Source organism: Ischnura elegans, chromosome 7 (genome assembly GCF_921293095.1).
Source record: "Ischnura elegans chromosome 7, ioIscEleg1.1, whole genome shotgun sequence".
Lineage (NCBI taxonomy): Eukaryota > Metazoa > Arthropoda > Insecta > Odonata > Coenagrionidae > Ischnura > Ischnura elegans.
Window position 1 is genome coordinate 1526267 of NC_060252.1, and position 16012 is coordinate 1542278.

Genomic DNA, 16012 nt, shown 5'->3' on the forward strand with positions numbered 1-16012 from the left:
GCAGAGGCACGCTGTTTTACCTGGTGGAGTGAGTGTTTATGAGAGAATACCATTCCATGAAAGGATATGGTGTACATACCAGAGTTACTTGCTATGTGTATGGTACATATTAGTGATTCGATAGAAAAGTATGACAAACCTTGCCATCAAAACCTTTTCCACAATGCTTAGATTACAAAGAAGGTAATATCCATGATAGGGCTACACAAAAAAAGTGACAGTAAAATCACTGTTCAGGCAAAGACCATAGCTGGTTTCCTTATTATCAGAAATATCAAGTTTACTCATGAAAAATTTGGTATTGCCATAATTCAGACAGTTTAGCTGTTCCCATTCAAAGCCTTTTCATTGATTTGTAGAAGCTCTATTCCACCATAATACAAGGCCATTTTAACAACATAACCAAACAAAACTATTGTGAAATAAGTGTGCAGCATGTTATTGAATCACAGGGGCTTTGAGGGAAACCCAGAGAATGCATGCATAAGGCTATATTACAAGTGTACCACTATATGCATTCAAGGACTTTTTTTACCTAAATGATATGACACTTAGTTTAAGTAGGTCACACCTTTAATGACCACGTTGAATATGATTATGAGGAAGAACAAATCAATTGAGCATGGTGAAATTTCTTACTATGTATGACCAAAGGCATCACAAAACAAGGAGAACTCAAAATATGTCTACACTCAACGACACACACCTGAAGTTGCAGTTTTATTTGGATATTGATTATTGTAATGTGATGAACTTGTAGATAAAATCCCTTAACATTGCATTTTATGCGAAGATATAATATTCTAAAAATAAAATGCCATCACCAGACAGTAGTCACCAATATTATCAAAAAAGTGACAAGTCAATTGCACACTATGAAATCGTTCTAATGTCCCTTTCCTCCCACTTTTACCGAATAAATACATTATGTAGATGATTTGAATGCCAATCCCAAGTAGCTAACACATATACACAGATAGGTGTTTGCATAATAAGTACTCATGTAGGAGGAATTACTCAAGAATTTCAACCATCCATTCACGAAATGTTTAAATTGCAACTACACAATAATGATGATGTGCTCATAAAAAATATCAAAAAGGCATGGAAATGAAGGCATCCAGAACAAGATTACTCTCTACGTATGACTTTGAAATATTGGTCAGAGATAAATGAAGTGCCTCTCAAAATGCACTCAATTTTAGTGCTGTTTCCCGACAACCAAGAGCACCAAAGTAAAGAGATCCCCACTCAAAGAGTAACTGAAGTTATGATTTCCAAAATAGCAATATATATAGTAATTTAAGATGAACAGTCATTTTATTTCATCTCACTTCTGATGCTACAACGGCCATTTACTAAATTATTTTCCAAGAATGAATATTAAATGAAGTACAAAGTCTATCTACCGGGAAAAGTGGATGTGATGCCTTTTGTTGGCTTTGAAGGTGCTCTAAGGAAGTTCACTGTAGAACTTCGCTGAATAGGCCTTGAGCTGTTTTGGTATTTTAAGCTCCAAATATCTCAAAAGTCACTTTGAAAAGTTATTAAATTTAAAAATTACTGAATCTTTAAGGCGAGAGAAATACATTGCTCAAAATAAAAGTTGAATGAACATAAATAAGTTAATCCTCAGGACGAATTCTATGTTAGTAAAACAAGGAGCTATGAATATGAAATTCCTTCGAAGCATAAGGGAAAGGAGATCTAAATATGAAATGCAATGCCTCAAAAATACATTGATGAGTTCCTCATATTTATGAATAGTAAAAAGTGACCCGATCAATTCACTGCAATATGAAGCAGATATTTATGGTCCCTAGTCAATCTATCACAAGAGGTTTAATGCAGTTTCCAAAACTTGCCTAATTTATTCTATGGTTATAAAGTAAAAATATGTATGGCTGGCAAAATTCATGAATTGTAAGAAATCCACAGCGACCCGTTTAAGATGCCTTCAAATGTAATATACAAGAGTATATGACAGAAGCTTTATTGCTTTTTCACAGAATCCTCCCCCTATGCAAAGATTTTAACATGCTATTTCCACAATGCCTTACCCACGTTCTCATCCTTATTACATGATCAACAATTGAGTGTAGCCCTCGTGCAAATTCAGAATGGAATGCACCAATTACTGCAGAAACACTATCAATATACAATTCAATATAAAATACAAAGGTAAAACATTTGTCTTTAGTAAGAAAAATCACAGAATTAACACATGCATGAGGTATTTTAGTCGTAGAAACACTTCAAATGCAGGCCATTAAAAACTTTCCTGTTTCTTTGAACAATTGTAACAATAAATAGGGGTAGGAAACTAACAATTTCAAAAATGGTGAAAATATAATGTCAACTAAACGTTAGATAACACATAAATATTACACACCTTTCTTGGCCCACAGCAAAATCAGTGTTCTGCCTTTCATGAACTGTGTCCAGTGCGGAAGATTGCAAAGGCCTTGTCAACAATGTGAGAAGATACACAGAGCAGACGATGCTGCTTCGTCACTCCACTTTGGCAATCACTAGATACCACCATGAACATCATCAACTTACCCAATCACCAGGGCAAGCATCCCACGATGAAATTCAACTTGTGAAAAATATATATGCCTTCAGCAGCAGTCCTGAGCTAAAAAACACAGAAAAATATTTCACTAACTCTCTTGTTGGAAGTGAAGGAGGTAAAAAGGTCCCCTATACTTCATCTTCAATAGATTTTATCGGTATCTGTTGATTTTGTGCAACTGCATTTAGAACATACACCAACTGGTCAATTTTCTTGTCCATAACAGCAAGCTGAAATAAAAGGTTAAAACCCATCAGCAAAGTATTTCCATGTGAGAGGTTTTGAGTAAACATAACAAGTAGCCAAGGAGATAGGGAAACAGCCTGTTTGACCTTGTCACAACAAGACGAATAGGTGAGCTATTTGAAGAAATCAAGGAAGCTACACAAATAAGGTTGATATTGGCAACGCAACCTGTGCACTCCAATTATTAGACATCACCTGCTGTTCCACTCGGTAAAGCCTAGCTCCAATTGTCATGGGTTTCACGTTGCCAGCTCTATCAATTCCAGCTAAGTAACTACCTGGTTTCCCCAGTGTCTGGTCTAATCTTCGTTGTAGTTCCTGGAACAATTTGGACGAAAACCATACATTAGCAAAATATATTGATGGATTAATGAAGAGACAACAATCGGAAAAACTTTGCATCCCTCCCTGTGGCGAAACATGTGGCCACTCATCAACGTCCATTCAATGATTGTCACAATGTTTCAGCTTTGGCCTCCCTTCCCCCCACAGACCACCCACATAAACTCATATCCATCCAATTAAATTATATGTGGCTATTTCAAGCATTTCTCCCTCCCGGCTTAAACATTAACAGATAATCCCTTAATTGCCTCAGCACACTCTTTCCCCCCCTTTGGACCCTACCCCCCACTATTTCCCCTTCCCTCAGCTCCCTTTCATCCTTTAAATATGAGGAACTCATCAATGTATTTTTGAGGCATTGCATTTCATATTTAGATCTCCTTTCCCTTATGCTTCGTAGGAATTGCATATTCATCACTCCTCCTTGTGTGTGTGTGTGTATATATATATGTACCACTGTAGGTAGCATTTTTACCCTCTGATTTCTGGCTTTTTACATCTACCACAGCACCACTGTCCTCGTCCTCTTGAATTATAAGTTCCTATCTATTTCCCTCCCCCCCAATCAGCCCATTATCATGGCCACCATTGATGTAACCTCACTGTACACTTCAATGCCTCATTCTGAGGGACTTGCTGCTCTCTGCCACTATCTTTCATTACGACCCACTCCTCAAAACCCTAGCACTGACTTTCTTCTTGATCTTTCCAATTTTATTCTCACCCACAATGCCAAAGAAGAGGTTTCTCATCTCTTTTAACAATAACAACTATCTGCAAATGTTCGGCTGCGCTATGTGAACTAGATTTAGCCCTTCTTATGCCAATCTTTTCCTTGGCCTGTCTGAAGAAAATTTCCTCACCAATTACCCTCTAAAACCTTTTCTTTGGCTTAGATACATTGACGACATTTTCATTCTCTGGCCTCATGACATCAACTCTCTTAACACCTTTGTTTCTTCACTCAATGCTTCTGCCTCAGTTTCTTTCACCTTTTCCATCTCCAAAACTAATATCACTTTCTTAGATGTAGACATACACCTTTCGGAATACAACAAATTCAAGACATCGGTTCACATCAAAGCCACAAACAAACAGCAATACCTCCACTACAGCAGCCACCCACCACACACCAAGCGTTCCATCCCTTATTCCCTCTCTGTCCAGGGACATAGAATTTGCAGCAATCCTGAAGACCATCAAAAGTTCCTCTCCAAACTTCACACCTCTCTTCTTCACCGTGGCTACCCCGAAAAACTTTTGATAAATAAAATTAGAAAAAAAGCCTCGTATTTCCAAACCCCGCACAGACAAATATTGCTCTCTTTCTCTGCTCACCACCTACTTTCCTGGTTCTCATGTTCTACAGAATATATTGAAGGACTTGTATCCCATCCTTTCTAAACACAAATCTACCTCTCGGATTTTCCCCTCCACTCCTCAGATCACATTTAAGAGACCACCGAATTTAAATACCATATTTAAAGCCACCCACCCTCTTCAGAAGTTGCAGTCAGTCACCATCTCCACACCCTCACCTTGCAATCATCCCAGGTGTAAAACCTGCAAGATATTCTCTCCAACCCCTGCCTCTTTTCTCCCCAAACTCAAATGCCTACCGATTTTCCCCTCCACAACTTGTACGTCCACCAATATCATTTACCTCCTTCATTGTAATTTCTGCCCTGCTTTCTATATTGGCCAATGCACTACCCCTCTCAATCTCAGAATTAACAATCATCGCGCCTCCTGTTGTCCATCTTCCCCCCACTCCTCTCTACCAGTTCCTACACATTGTCTTTCACATGATTCCATTTTCAATCAATGCTACAAAGTATCCATTATTGCCTCCCTCCCTCCCACTGACTCTGCCCTCAATCTCCACACCCTTGAATTGGCGTGCATTTGGCACTTTCAAGCCCATAGCTTTCTGGGTTTGAACATCCCATCCTAACGTCTCTTCCTAACCCCCTCTCCCCTCTTTTCCCTTGTCCAATACACTCCTTTCTTCCCCATTCTTACTCAGGTTAAGAAAGAAGTCAGTAGTACTTCGAAAGCTTCCAAGTTAATTTCCCATGTGAGTGTTTCTTTTTTTGTGTTTCTATGTTTATTGATACATATTAAACACTAATAAAAACATAGGAACACATAGAAAAGGACACTCACAAAGAAGCTTGCAATAGGGTAGTTTCCTTCATCAAAGAAAACAAAAGGCAATAATTGTGATTCGTTACCCACCATTAGTGTATTCATAATATACAAATTATTTCGTTTTATAAATGCCGGTGTAGACGAATGGCAATGGTCCATTTTTATCCTCATTTGAAAAGGGCCAGATTGGCGCCCATGCGATGCCACTCCACGTGACGTCACAGGGACCTAGTTTCTACAGGAGAAGATAGGAGTTATACGTCGTCTGAGGTTACCAATGCATGCATGAGGCGCAGAGCTCAGGGAAACATGTCTTAATAATCACTTATTAAAACTGGCTAAGGCCGGAAAGTTTTCCTCGTTTGATAAGGTATTAATAATCCTTATTTAAGCCAAGCGCTACCAGGCGGCAGGGCACTAGGCTACCCGCTGGCAGCCTGCGACGTATCAGCGCTAAGCCTCGCCTCAAGGTCACCTCACCGGGCGGAGGGGGAACCAGAAATACGACGTACGGAGAGATTTCCCATCATTCCTACAAACGCGTCGCGTTTTCGCGCGCTTGAAAATTTTCACTTTTCATTTAATCGCGAAAAATAGATATTATCATTTAAAAATCTAAAAGCATGAAATACGTACTCCAGGAGTAATAATCTTTCGATTAAGGCAATAAAAAAATAATAGGAAACCACCCTATTGTTTCAGCGGGTTGACCCGCTGTCTTCAGTGCTGAAGGTGAACTGCTGCAGGCAGATCCTCCAGTAGCTCTCCTTGGTGAAGTAGTGGGGGTGGAAGAAGGGGAATGGGAGAGGTGGGGAAGGGAGGGTAGGGTTTGATTTGACTATTTGGCCCCGCAGAAGGACTCAGCCCCTCCGACATTAATCTTCTTTCACCTGCCGATTTCAACACTCCACAGTTCTATCTTCTCCCCAAAATACACAAACCCAATAACCCAGGCCGCCCCATTGTGTCTAGCCGCAATTCCCCAACCGAAAGAATATCAGCCCTTCTAGACCACTACTTGCAACCTCTTGTCACCACCCTTCCATCTTTCATAAAAGACTCCTATCATTTCCTAAGCATACTTAACTCAACCCCTATCCCTACCTGTACCAATCTCCTAATGGCGACAATTGACGTCGTTTCACTCTATACTTCTATTCCCCACCACGAAGGCCTCAATGCCCTCAACTATTTTCTTGCCCAACACCCTCAGCCTCACTCTCCCTCCACCAACTTCATCATCCAATTAGCTGAACTAATTCTTAACAAAAACGCCTTCAATTTCAACGACACCATCTACCTACAAAAGCGAGGAGTCCCGATGGGAACCAGAATGGCCCCAGCCTATGCAAACCTCTAAATGGGCCACCTGGAAAGCTCCTTTCTAAATTCCCAAACCCTCAAGCCTCTCCTGTGGGTCCAATTCATCGACGACATTTTTTTACTATGGGCCCATGGGCGTGATTCGCTTGACACATTCATTGCATCCCTCAACTCCACCTCATCCGTTTCTTTCACTTCATCAATTTCAGCTTCCTCCCTTACCTTCCTTGACATAAACATCCACCTTGAAAACAATACCTTCAGCACCTCCATCCACAAAAAACCCACCAACCATGAACAATACCTACACTACACCAGTTGCCATCCACCTCACACCAAACACGCAATCCCCTACTCTCTCTCAGTCCGTGCCCATCGCATCTGCAACAATTCACCATCTCTTCAAAGAGCCACACAGAACCTCCATCATGCTCTCCTCAAACGAGAGTATCCAGAATCCCTGCTTAAAAAGAAAATACTCTCTCCCTCCGAACAGCACCCCACCCCACGCACCAAAAAAGAACAAACTAGCAAACTTAATCTCACCACCACATTCTTCCCGGGCACTCAAAAAATTAAAAAAATATTAAAAGATCTGTACCCCATCATCAGCAAAAACAAAACCACAGCTGCTCTTCTTCCATCCTGCCCCTCCATTGCCTACAGAAGAGCACCTAACTTAGGTATTATTTTAAAATCCAACCGCCCCCTCCTCCGGCACACACTCCCCCCACTTTCCTCCCTGACTCCATGCAATCGCCCCCGCTGCAAGTGCTGCCCTCTGCTACGCCCCACCACTTCACCTGTCATCAATAGATCCTCCTCCACACCGTCTTGTACTTCCTTCAACGTTGTCTACAAGCTGCTTTGTAATTGTTGCCCCTCGTACTAAATAGGAGAATGCACCACACCCATATCCATCCGAATGAACAACCACAGGCACTCCTGCAAAACCCCCCCCTTTCATGAACCCATCCCCATTCACACTGCCTCACACAATAGTTCTTTCGATAAATGTTTTTCCCTAACCATCATTGAAATTCTGCCAGAAAAGGCAACCATCATCGAGGTGAGAACGAGGGAAATGGCACATATTTGGGTTGAAAAGGCGTTTGAAACGCCCGGGCTAAACATTGCCCACTAATAGTCAAAGCAAACCCTACCCTCCCTTCCCCCCCTCTCCCCTTCCCCTTCGTCCACCCCCACTACTTCACCAAGGAGAAAATTTAGTGAGTGTGAGTTTATAATCTTTTTCGTGTGTGTTCTGATACTGCCCATCCTAGGGTTTTTTGTTTAATATATATATATATATATGTTACTTATGAAAGACACCACAGGTGATATGAATATAAATAAATGCCATGATAGGCCACAAAAACACAGACACAAATAAAAGAGGACTCACACATTAGTTTCTTTCAAATTTTCGACCTCTTAGGGTCTTCGTCGGGAGGGAGGCAAGAAGAGACTCTGATACTGCCATGTTTATATATATATCATAAAAAACCCTAGGGTGGGCAGTATCAGAACACACAATAAAGCTTTCATTCGTGTGTCCTCGTCCATTCCTTCTGTTGGTGAGTGGTGAGCTGCCCCAGTGCCATCTATTGGTTACTCTTGTGGGCCAAAGCAAAGGGAGTTTCCTGTGCTTAAACCCCCGCCGAAATCATGGTAAACGTTAGCGTCCTGATAGCCTCCCCCCCACCGACTCTGCCCTCAATCTCCACACCCTCCAGTTGGCGTGCATTTGGCATCTGCAAGCCAATACGCTCCCAGTGTTGCATGTCTCACCCTAACCCCTTCGCCCATACAATTCTCCCCCTTTTCCCTTGTCCAACTTTCCTGCCCATTCTGGCTCAGGCTGAGGAAGAAGTCATTACTTCAAAAGCTTCCAGTTTTATTTTCCCGTGTGAGTGTTTCTTTTGTGCGTCTATGTTTAGTGATATTGACTTCAACCATTTATATTATGTGCTACGTGCATCTCATTTTCCAAAACATTGTGAATACTATACTTAGGGTTGTTAACTGAAGTTAATTGATAAAATTTATTGAATTCATAATTTTTCAACGCCAAGTGTGTGAAAATTAATTATTATTATTATTATTATTATATTATTCTGCAAATCATGAGAACATATAAATAGATCACTTATTGCCATTTTTGAAAAACCAATAAAAAAGCACCAAAAGTGGTAAGAACATGAATGCAGCTTCCACAGGATGGCCATGCAGTTTCCCTGATTGCATTCCATTGAAACATTCAGCTCACCTTTATTCGAACCATCATGTTTAGGTGGCCTTGGCTATACTGCTCAATCACATCCCGGACATCATAAGGCTTCCTCGCTTGCTGGAATTTTCGGCGAGCCACAAAATATTTGATTTTCCTGATGGCACGAATGGCATTCCTGTGAGCTTCAGTCAGCCTATTTCATGACAGAAAAACAAGAATGAGCTGGTGCCCAAAAAAGTCAAAATGAAGCATCCATAGATAGGGTAGGATCATAAAGTGGTGGGGCTGAATTTCTAGATTGCAAATTGATTGTAGGAGGGGGATCAGGCCACCTGGGTGTGGGGGATTTCAAATAAATCTATATTTTTTTCAGTGGCCAAGTGGAGAGTATGCACGTCCATTTCTGTAAACCTCTGTTAAGAAGTGCGATCTCTATTCAGGATGGAGAAATACATATCTCAAGCAGCACCAAGTCATCAAATTCTGCATTAAGCTCAGGAATACTGCAACAAAGACTCTCGGAATTATTCAGGACACTTATGTGTACACTGCCATGAGCTGCTTAGCATTGTTAAAGTGACATGAGCTGTTTTGGAAGGGGAGGGAGTGTTGTTTTGGAAGATTTCAGAGAGAAATTTCTCATATGAACACTGGGAATATGATTTCGTTATGTGGTGTCCTGTATGGGTAGCTGTGTGTGGTTTTTGAATAATGGTACGTGTTTTGTTACCCATACTTGGTTGGTTTGTTACATTGGTTATGTGACTGTTAGATGTACCCCATTTTTTTGCTATTAAATGAGTATAAAAGATATAAGAAATAGTTTTATCATTTTTTTATTTTCAACCTGACCCTTAACAAAAGGTTATGAGTCCAGGGCATGTACTGTTCATGTATCAATAATAGTTTTATTAATGAAGTGTAAACCTCTATGTGCCTCCTTTTCATTCTATTTTTAAATGGAAGAAGAAAGAGTTAAATTTCCATTCTTTGATGGACGAAACTTTTCTGATTGGAGTTTTCTGCTTAAACTCCAGCTCGATGAATGTCTGTTATTGGAACATAAAATCACAGCCTTGAATAAGGTGCAAAAACCATTTGAAGAACGCCATAGAGATAATGTATCGCTTAGAAAGCAAAAAGAAGAAAATTTGAAGAAGGTAGATAAGGCAGACAAAGATGCAAAAGTTTTATTATGCAGCGAATTCAAGATGGACAGTTGGAGGTTGTGAAAGACAAAGAGACCATGCATGAGTTATGGTGTGCATTAAGGAACAGATTCGAGTCAACAACAGCAACCACAAGAATGAATCCTTCCAAAGAATTGCATTCACTGGTGTACATACCGAAAAGGGAATTCTTTTGTGACTACTATCTCAAATTTGACCATATCATTAGGGGCTGTTGGGGGTCTATTCTCTAACTCGAAGCGCGGTAGCTTTCTGGTGGAAAGATGCTTAATTAAGCTACTTGCTCCCACTTGTATTCTCTAACGCTGAAGCTCCGGCGAAGGGAGCTTGCAGAAGCTACCGGTAGCTTATTAGGCTCCAACCCTTATTCTCTATGGGATTTGAAGCTACTTCCGTAGCTTCAAACTAGCTACCACGGTAGCTTCGCGAAGCGCGCCCTCGAGCCCCGCGCTTCAGCTAGCTACCATCAAAATACATAGGGAATTCCCATAGGGCCATGGGAATTCCTATGAACCGCCGTGAACCAAGTGGCGCGTGTCGCTAATGTTTTGTTCTATCCCATCAGTCTTTCTTGACACGGCTAGCGATTGAGTGGTAAACAAGAAAAGTGTTGACTAGTTTTGTTGTTTTGCGTAATTATTTTCTTTAATGAGGTCGGGAATGCTGCGTAAATTATTTGAAGCCTTCAATTATTGTATTCTTAACAAAGTAGTGGGCATGAGTGACAAATTTCGTGACTAAACCTATATGTTTCGGAGTGAACTATCGATCGCGTTAACTAGTTGATTTCATTATTTGGAGAAGAAAAATGTTACTTTCAATCATTTTATATCACGTGAAATCTTATTTTGTGTGAAGTCATTACTAGTGAGAAGAAAAACCCCGAAAACAGTGATTATTATTGATGTTGCGAGAGACTGTTGTAGTGACGGTACAAATTGATGCGTTGAAATCATTACCAATGCCAATGTATCCACTGCACAGAGATGGATGTCTTATTTTTGCAAGTGTTTATACATTTATGATTAACTTTACCGTGCATTATTAGCAACGATCTTTGTTGTGAAGTGATTGTGTGAAGAGAGTTTAGTGTTACATAGATGCAGACCGAGAGAGGTGGATATTATTGTGTTATAATGCAATGTAAGGTGTTTCATGATAGTTATTAATAATTTTTTGCTCTTCCAATGAATAAATGTGTTCATGATATCATTCTGCTTTCATTTGTGTGTCTTTGGCCGTATATACGCATTTAATTTCAGTGCCGGTAGTTAAGTTGGTGTATTTGTTTTGAATTTTGAGAAAGTGTAGCCATGGATATTCCAGAAGCCCACGGAGGAAGTCATCACAAAAACAATAATATAATATGACTTTAATATTTGGAGAAGGAACTACGTTTAATAGGTTGTTTTTTCATAATGATGGTCAAGTTCTAATGAATCGCCCTCGCTTGCAATAGTGCAAGCTTGGCGGTTGGCATATAATACTTATTCATAAAACCATTTAAATATTAATTTAGCCGTCGTGAGAACGGCACGACAGTAGAGTTTTGTGTAAATATCGTTTGAAGCATATTGTGAGCCTAAAATGATTGCTTAGGCCAATCTGAGTGAAATGACGTAACTTTCAAACATAATTTTCTCTACCTTCCCATTAACTTTGTGGAAGATATTCCCGAAATAATATACACTTATCGTATGCACATGTTATTGCGATATTCTCTCGCAGTGCAAGAAGGAACAATCTCTGCACAGAAACAGTTGGTCGTCAAAATTTTTGCATCAAACAGGCAAAAGCATAAGGAGCGCTGAGTGTAAAGTTCTCGGGAATTAGAACGACAATGTGATAGCATTGGTTTAATGTGTTGGTAGTTTACTAACATTTTCTCTTCATTATATTTACATGGCCTACATGATTATCAATCGTGACATAAACTGCTGCATCGATCGAAACTATTGAATTGATATAAAAGCCGCTTAGCCAAATATAATTATTTCTACGCATTTCTATTATTATTCGTATTTCTATTATTATGAAAGCTGAAGGCACTCAGCATTTCGTAATTTACAAAGCACATTAATTTCAACTAGAAGAAAAAGTCAGCCGAGAACGACTACATTATGATTTTCCCGCAGGTTACGAAATGAAACGAGCGATTTCATTGGTTCTAAGAGTAAAATCTGAGTTCGCACGAAATATTTCTCATACCCCATATCCGGTCTGAGAAAGCTACCAGAAATTCTCGGTCTGAGAAAGCTACTCCCTGTTAGAGAATAAGGTTGGTAGCCAATTCTGGTAGCTAGTTCGAAGCTACCACGACGGGAGCTTCGAGTTAGAGAATAGACCCCTTGGAATGTATGCAATTCTATCTGTTTGTTTGGATGTTTCCAATATAAATAAATAGGTTCGATACGTGTGTATCGGGCAGTCTGGTATTGTTGTCTGACTGGAATGCACGGCTTTCTTATTTCGCTGAACCTTTGTACCTCTTAAATAACAAGTTATGGGCACCCAGTCATTATAAGCTTCAATTAGAATCATAATCATCAATTTTCGAGATACATTTTAACAACGACGTTCCGCAATAGTTAACATTGAAATTCTGTCGGAAAAATTAACGCTGAAGAATGGCGGCGGAATATGGAGACGATAGATTCAAAGTTCCTTTGTTCGACGGGAAAGAATACGACGACTGGAAATTTCGGATGGAAACGTTAATGGATGAATTGGATCTCTTAACACTCACAGAGGAAGAACCAGTTTATCCAGGACCGATCCTAAATGAAGCAGCGTCGGAATGTACAGCTCGAGAAGAAGCGAACGCTAAATTACGGAGTCGTGACAAAAGATGCAAAGGACTAATAATTCGGAAGCTTGCGAACAGTCATTTGGAGTACGCAAAAGGAAAAACATCAGCATACAGCGTATGGAAGGAGCTGAAAGATACTTTTGAAAGGAAAGGGTTAGCAACTCAGTTACAAATTAGAAGACAGCTTTTATCTCCGGCTTGTCAGCATAACCCGAAGAAAGAAAATCTAGAAAATCATTTTCTTCATTTCGATCGACTGATACGTCAACTGAAGTCAACGGGCGCCAATGTGAGTGAGCCGGATATAATATGTCATTTCTTCGTTAAAACTTTCGCGGGTGCTCGTCATGTTGAATTAAAACTTTTGGGCTATGTCGCCGCGTCAGATTTTGGGTGGCCCCAACGTTTCCCGACCGATGCTGGTCGCTTTCTCAAGGGAATCTGAAGAGGTGGGATTTAAAATTGGTATATATAGGTATACGTGTCAGGTGGTGGGGGGAGGGGAGTGAGAGGTTGGAGGAGTAGGTTGTCGATTATTTTTGCCGATTACGGGTTGCCAAGTACGGCTGATTTTAAGGCCAGTGTCTCTGTTAAAGTTGTTTTTCTCCTCTTTAGATATTTCTATTGCTTCTCTTACGAGTCTCTGTTTAAAGCCTTTCACTCTCGCAACAATTTTTGCTTCCTTAAGGTCGATTGTGTGGCCCAGCGCTGCGTGTTCGGCTACTGCGGACTTCGTTGACTGCCCCAGTCGAATTGCTCTCTCGTGCTCCTCTAGACGTGTTTTAACCGATCTGCCTGTTTCGCCGATATAGTTCTTCCCACAGGTCTGGCAAGGAATTCGGTATACCCCTTCGACTTGTAGTGGAGTTCTATCCTTGACGGTTTTCAATAGATGCTTTATCTGTACGTGAGGCGAGAATATTGTCCTTATCTGGAATTTGCGTAGGATATTTCCTATTCTGTCAGTCGTCCCCTTAATGTATGGCAGGAAGGCTTTCTTCTGGTCGCTGAGGTCATTAACAGAGGAGTTCGCTGCTTCTGCGGTGTTGATTTTGATCTCATTGTTCTTTCTGATAACTTTATTAAATGTTCGAGAGATAACTCTGTCGTCGAATCCATTTGCCCGTAGAATGGCCTCTAGCTTCTTCCTCTCTTCGGCAAAGTTGTTCTGGTCGCTTATTTTGAAAGAAAGCGACCAGCATCGGTCGGGAAACGTTGGGGCCACCCAAAATCTGACGCGGCGACATAGCCCAAAAGTTTTAATTCAACAATATGTCATTTGTTGCTTACCTTGCCGCAAGAATATAACGTGGTCGTGACAGGCATAGAGACTATGTCTACTGATAGACTAACCTTAGCTTTTGTGAAGAACAGATTACTTGATGAGGAATCCAAGCGATCGTTTTTGGCTAACGGAGAGCAGGATATGAATTCTGAGGTTCCATCTACGACAGCATTCGCTACACAGTCCAAACGAGTAAAGAACAACTATCGGAATACACGGAAGAATGACATAGCGGAGGTAAAGAATGAAAATAAATTTCATATTCGCTGTCACAACTGTGGTAAACCAGGTCATTTAAGGGCTGAATGCTGGAAGGGTAAAAATAAGAGTGGGCACGCTCATGCAGCCAACGACGATGAAGAATCTTCAGCAGACGACTACGGAATCAGCTTTGCAGCACATGCGGAGATAGAAGACAAGAAGATGACAATGGAGGAGGAATCAACTGCTATGGGAACAAGCTCACAGTCTGAAGGTGAAATAAGTTTTACTTTAGACTCTGCAGCTACTGAGCATTTAGTTGGGGAACTAACTCCTCTCAGCAATGTTACTCCATTGAAGATACCCATCAACATTAAAGTTGCTAAAACCGGACAGCTGATGACTGCCAAAGAAAAAGGGGATATTGATGGTGTTATTTTTAATAACGGAAAATGGGTTAAGTTACACATTGCAAACGTGTTAAGGGTACCTGATCTTGAGATGAATCTCCTATCAGTTCAAAAATTGGATTCTCATGGTTATGGTGTGCTGTTTGCAGATGGAATAGGAAAAATTTTGAAAGGTGGTCGAACAATAGCAGTTGCCAGGCGCTGTGGAAAATTATACAAAATTATTCTTCCGAGTGCACACACAGCTTGCCTTTCAATGGAAGCAGAACATTTATGGCACCAAAGACTAGGACACATTTCCAAAGATGGTTTAAAGAAATTAACCACACTGGTGGATGGAATTAAAGAAGATAAGTTCAAGAGTATATGTGAGCATTGCGTGACTGGAAAACAAACAAAACTACCACACGTGCACGGAAGACTCAGAGCAAAACGTCCATTGGAACTTGTGCATAGTGATCTGGTTGGACCAGTATCTCCAATGTCATATGATGGGATAAAGTATATAATGACATTTGTGGATGATTATACTCATTTTACTGCTGTGTATTTCTTGAAAACAAAGTCAGAAGCCTTTCATTATCTGAAGATTTATGAGAAAATGGCAACATCTCATTTTTGTACAAAGTTAAGTCGTTTCAGGTGTGATAATGGCAGGGAGTATGTTACCAATGAAATTAAAGTGTACTTTGAAGAACGAGGTATACAATTTGAGTCCACAATACCATACACGCCACAGCAAAATGGGGTGGCAGAACGAATGAATCGTACAATACTTGAAAAAGCAAGATGTTTGATACACAGCTCTGGTTTATCAAAAGCTTTGTGGACAGAAGCAGTACTTACTGCTGTATATTTAATCAACAGGACTCCCACAAAAGCTCTGTAAAAGGAAGTTCCAGCTTACCTCTGGTATGGAAAACAACCAGATCTAAATAAATTAAAAATTTTTGGATGTACAGCCTACCTGCACACTCCTAAACAATTAATGAGGAGTAAGCTAGAATCCAGATGTAAGAAGTACATTTTTGTAGGGTACTGCACTAATGGGTACAGACTTTGAGATCCAGAACTAAAAAAGATAGTAAGAGGAAGAGATGTAATTTTTGATGAAAAGAAGTTCCAAGCTAAGAAGGAATTAGGATACTGGAAAGAAAATCAAGGAAATCAAGGTGAAAATGAAGAGTACTACCCAGCAGAGAGAGTTCAAAATTCAGGTGGAGAGCAGAATTCAGGTGGAGACA

General features: G+C 40.3%; 1 protein-coding gene across 2 annotated transcripts in view; it reads right to left on the minus strand.

The window, feature by feature from the left end:
- Window positions 1–423: 423 nt before the first annotated feature.
- The window catches only part of LOC124162349 (potassium voltage-gated channel subfamily KQT member 1-like), a 377689-nt gene continuing 362100 nt past the window's right edge, over window positions 424–16012 (minus strand). For both annotated transcript variants that reach the window (XM_046538857.1, XM_046538855.1), the window contains exons 10-12: window positions 8910–9066; window positions 3017–3139; window positions 424–2805 (exon numbers count right to left, since the gene is read on the minus strand). In XM_046538857.1, the coding sequence (XP_046394813.1) occupies window positions 2704–2805; window positions 3017–3139; window positions 8910–9066 (382 nt within the window). In that variant the 3' untranslated portion in view covers window positions 424–2703. The remainder of the gene's footprint in view (window positions 2806–3016; window positions 3140–8909; window positions 9067–16012) is intronic.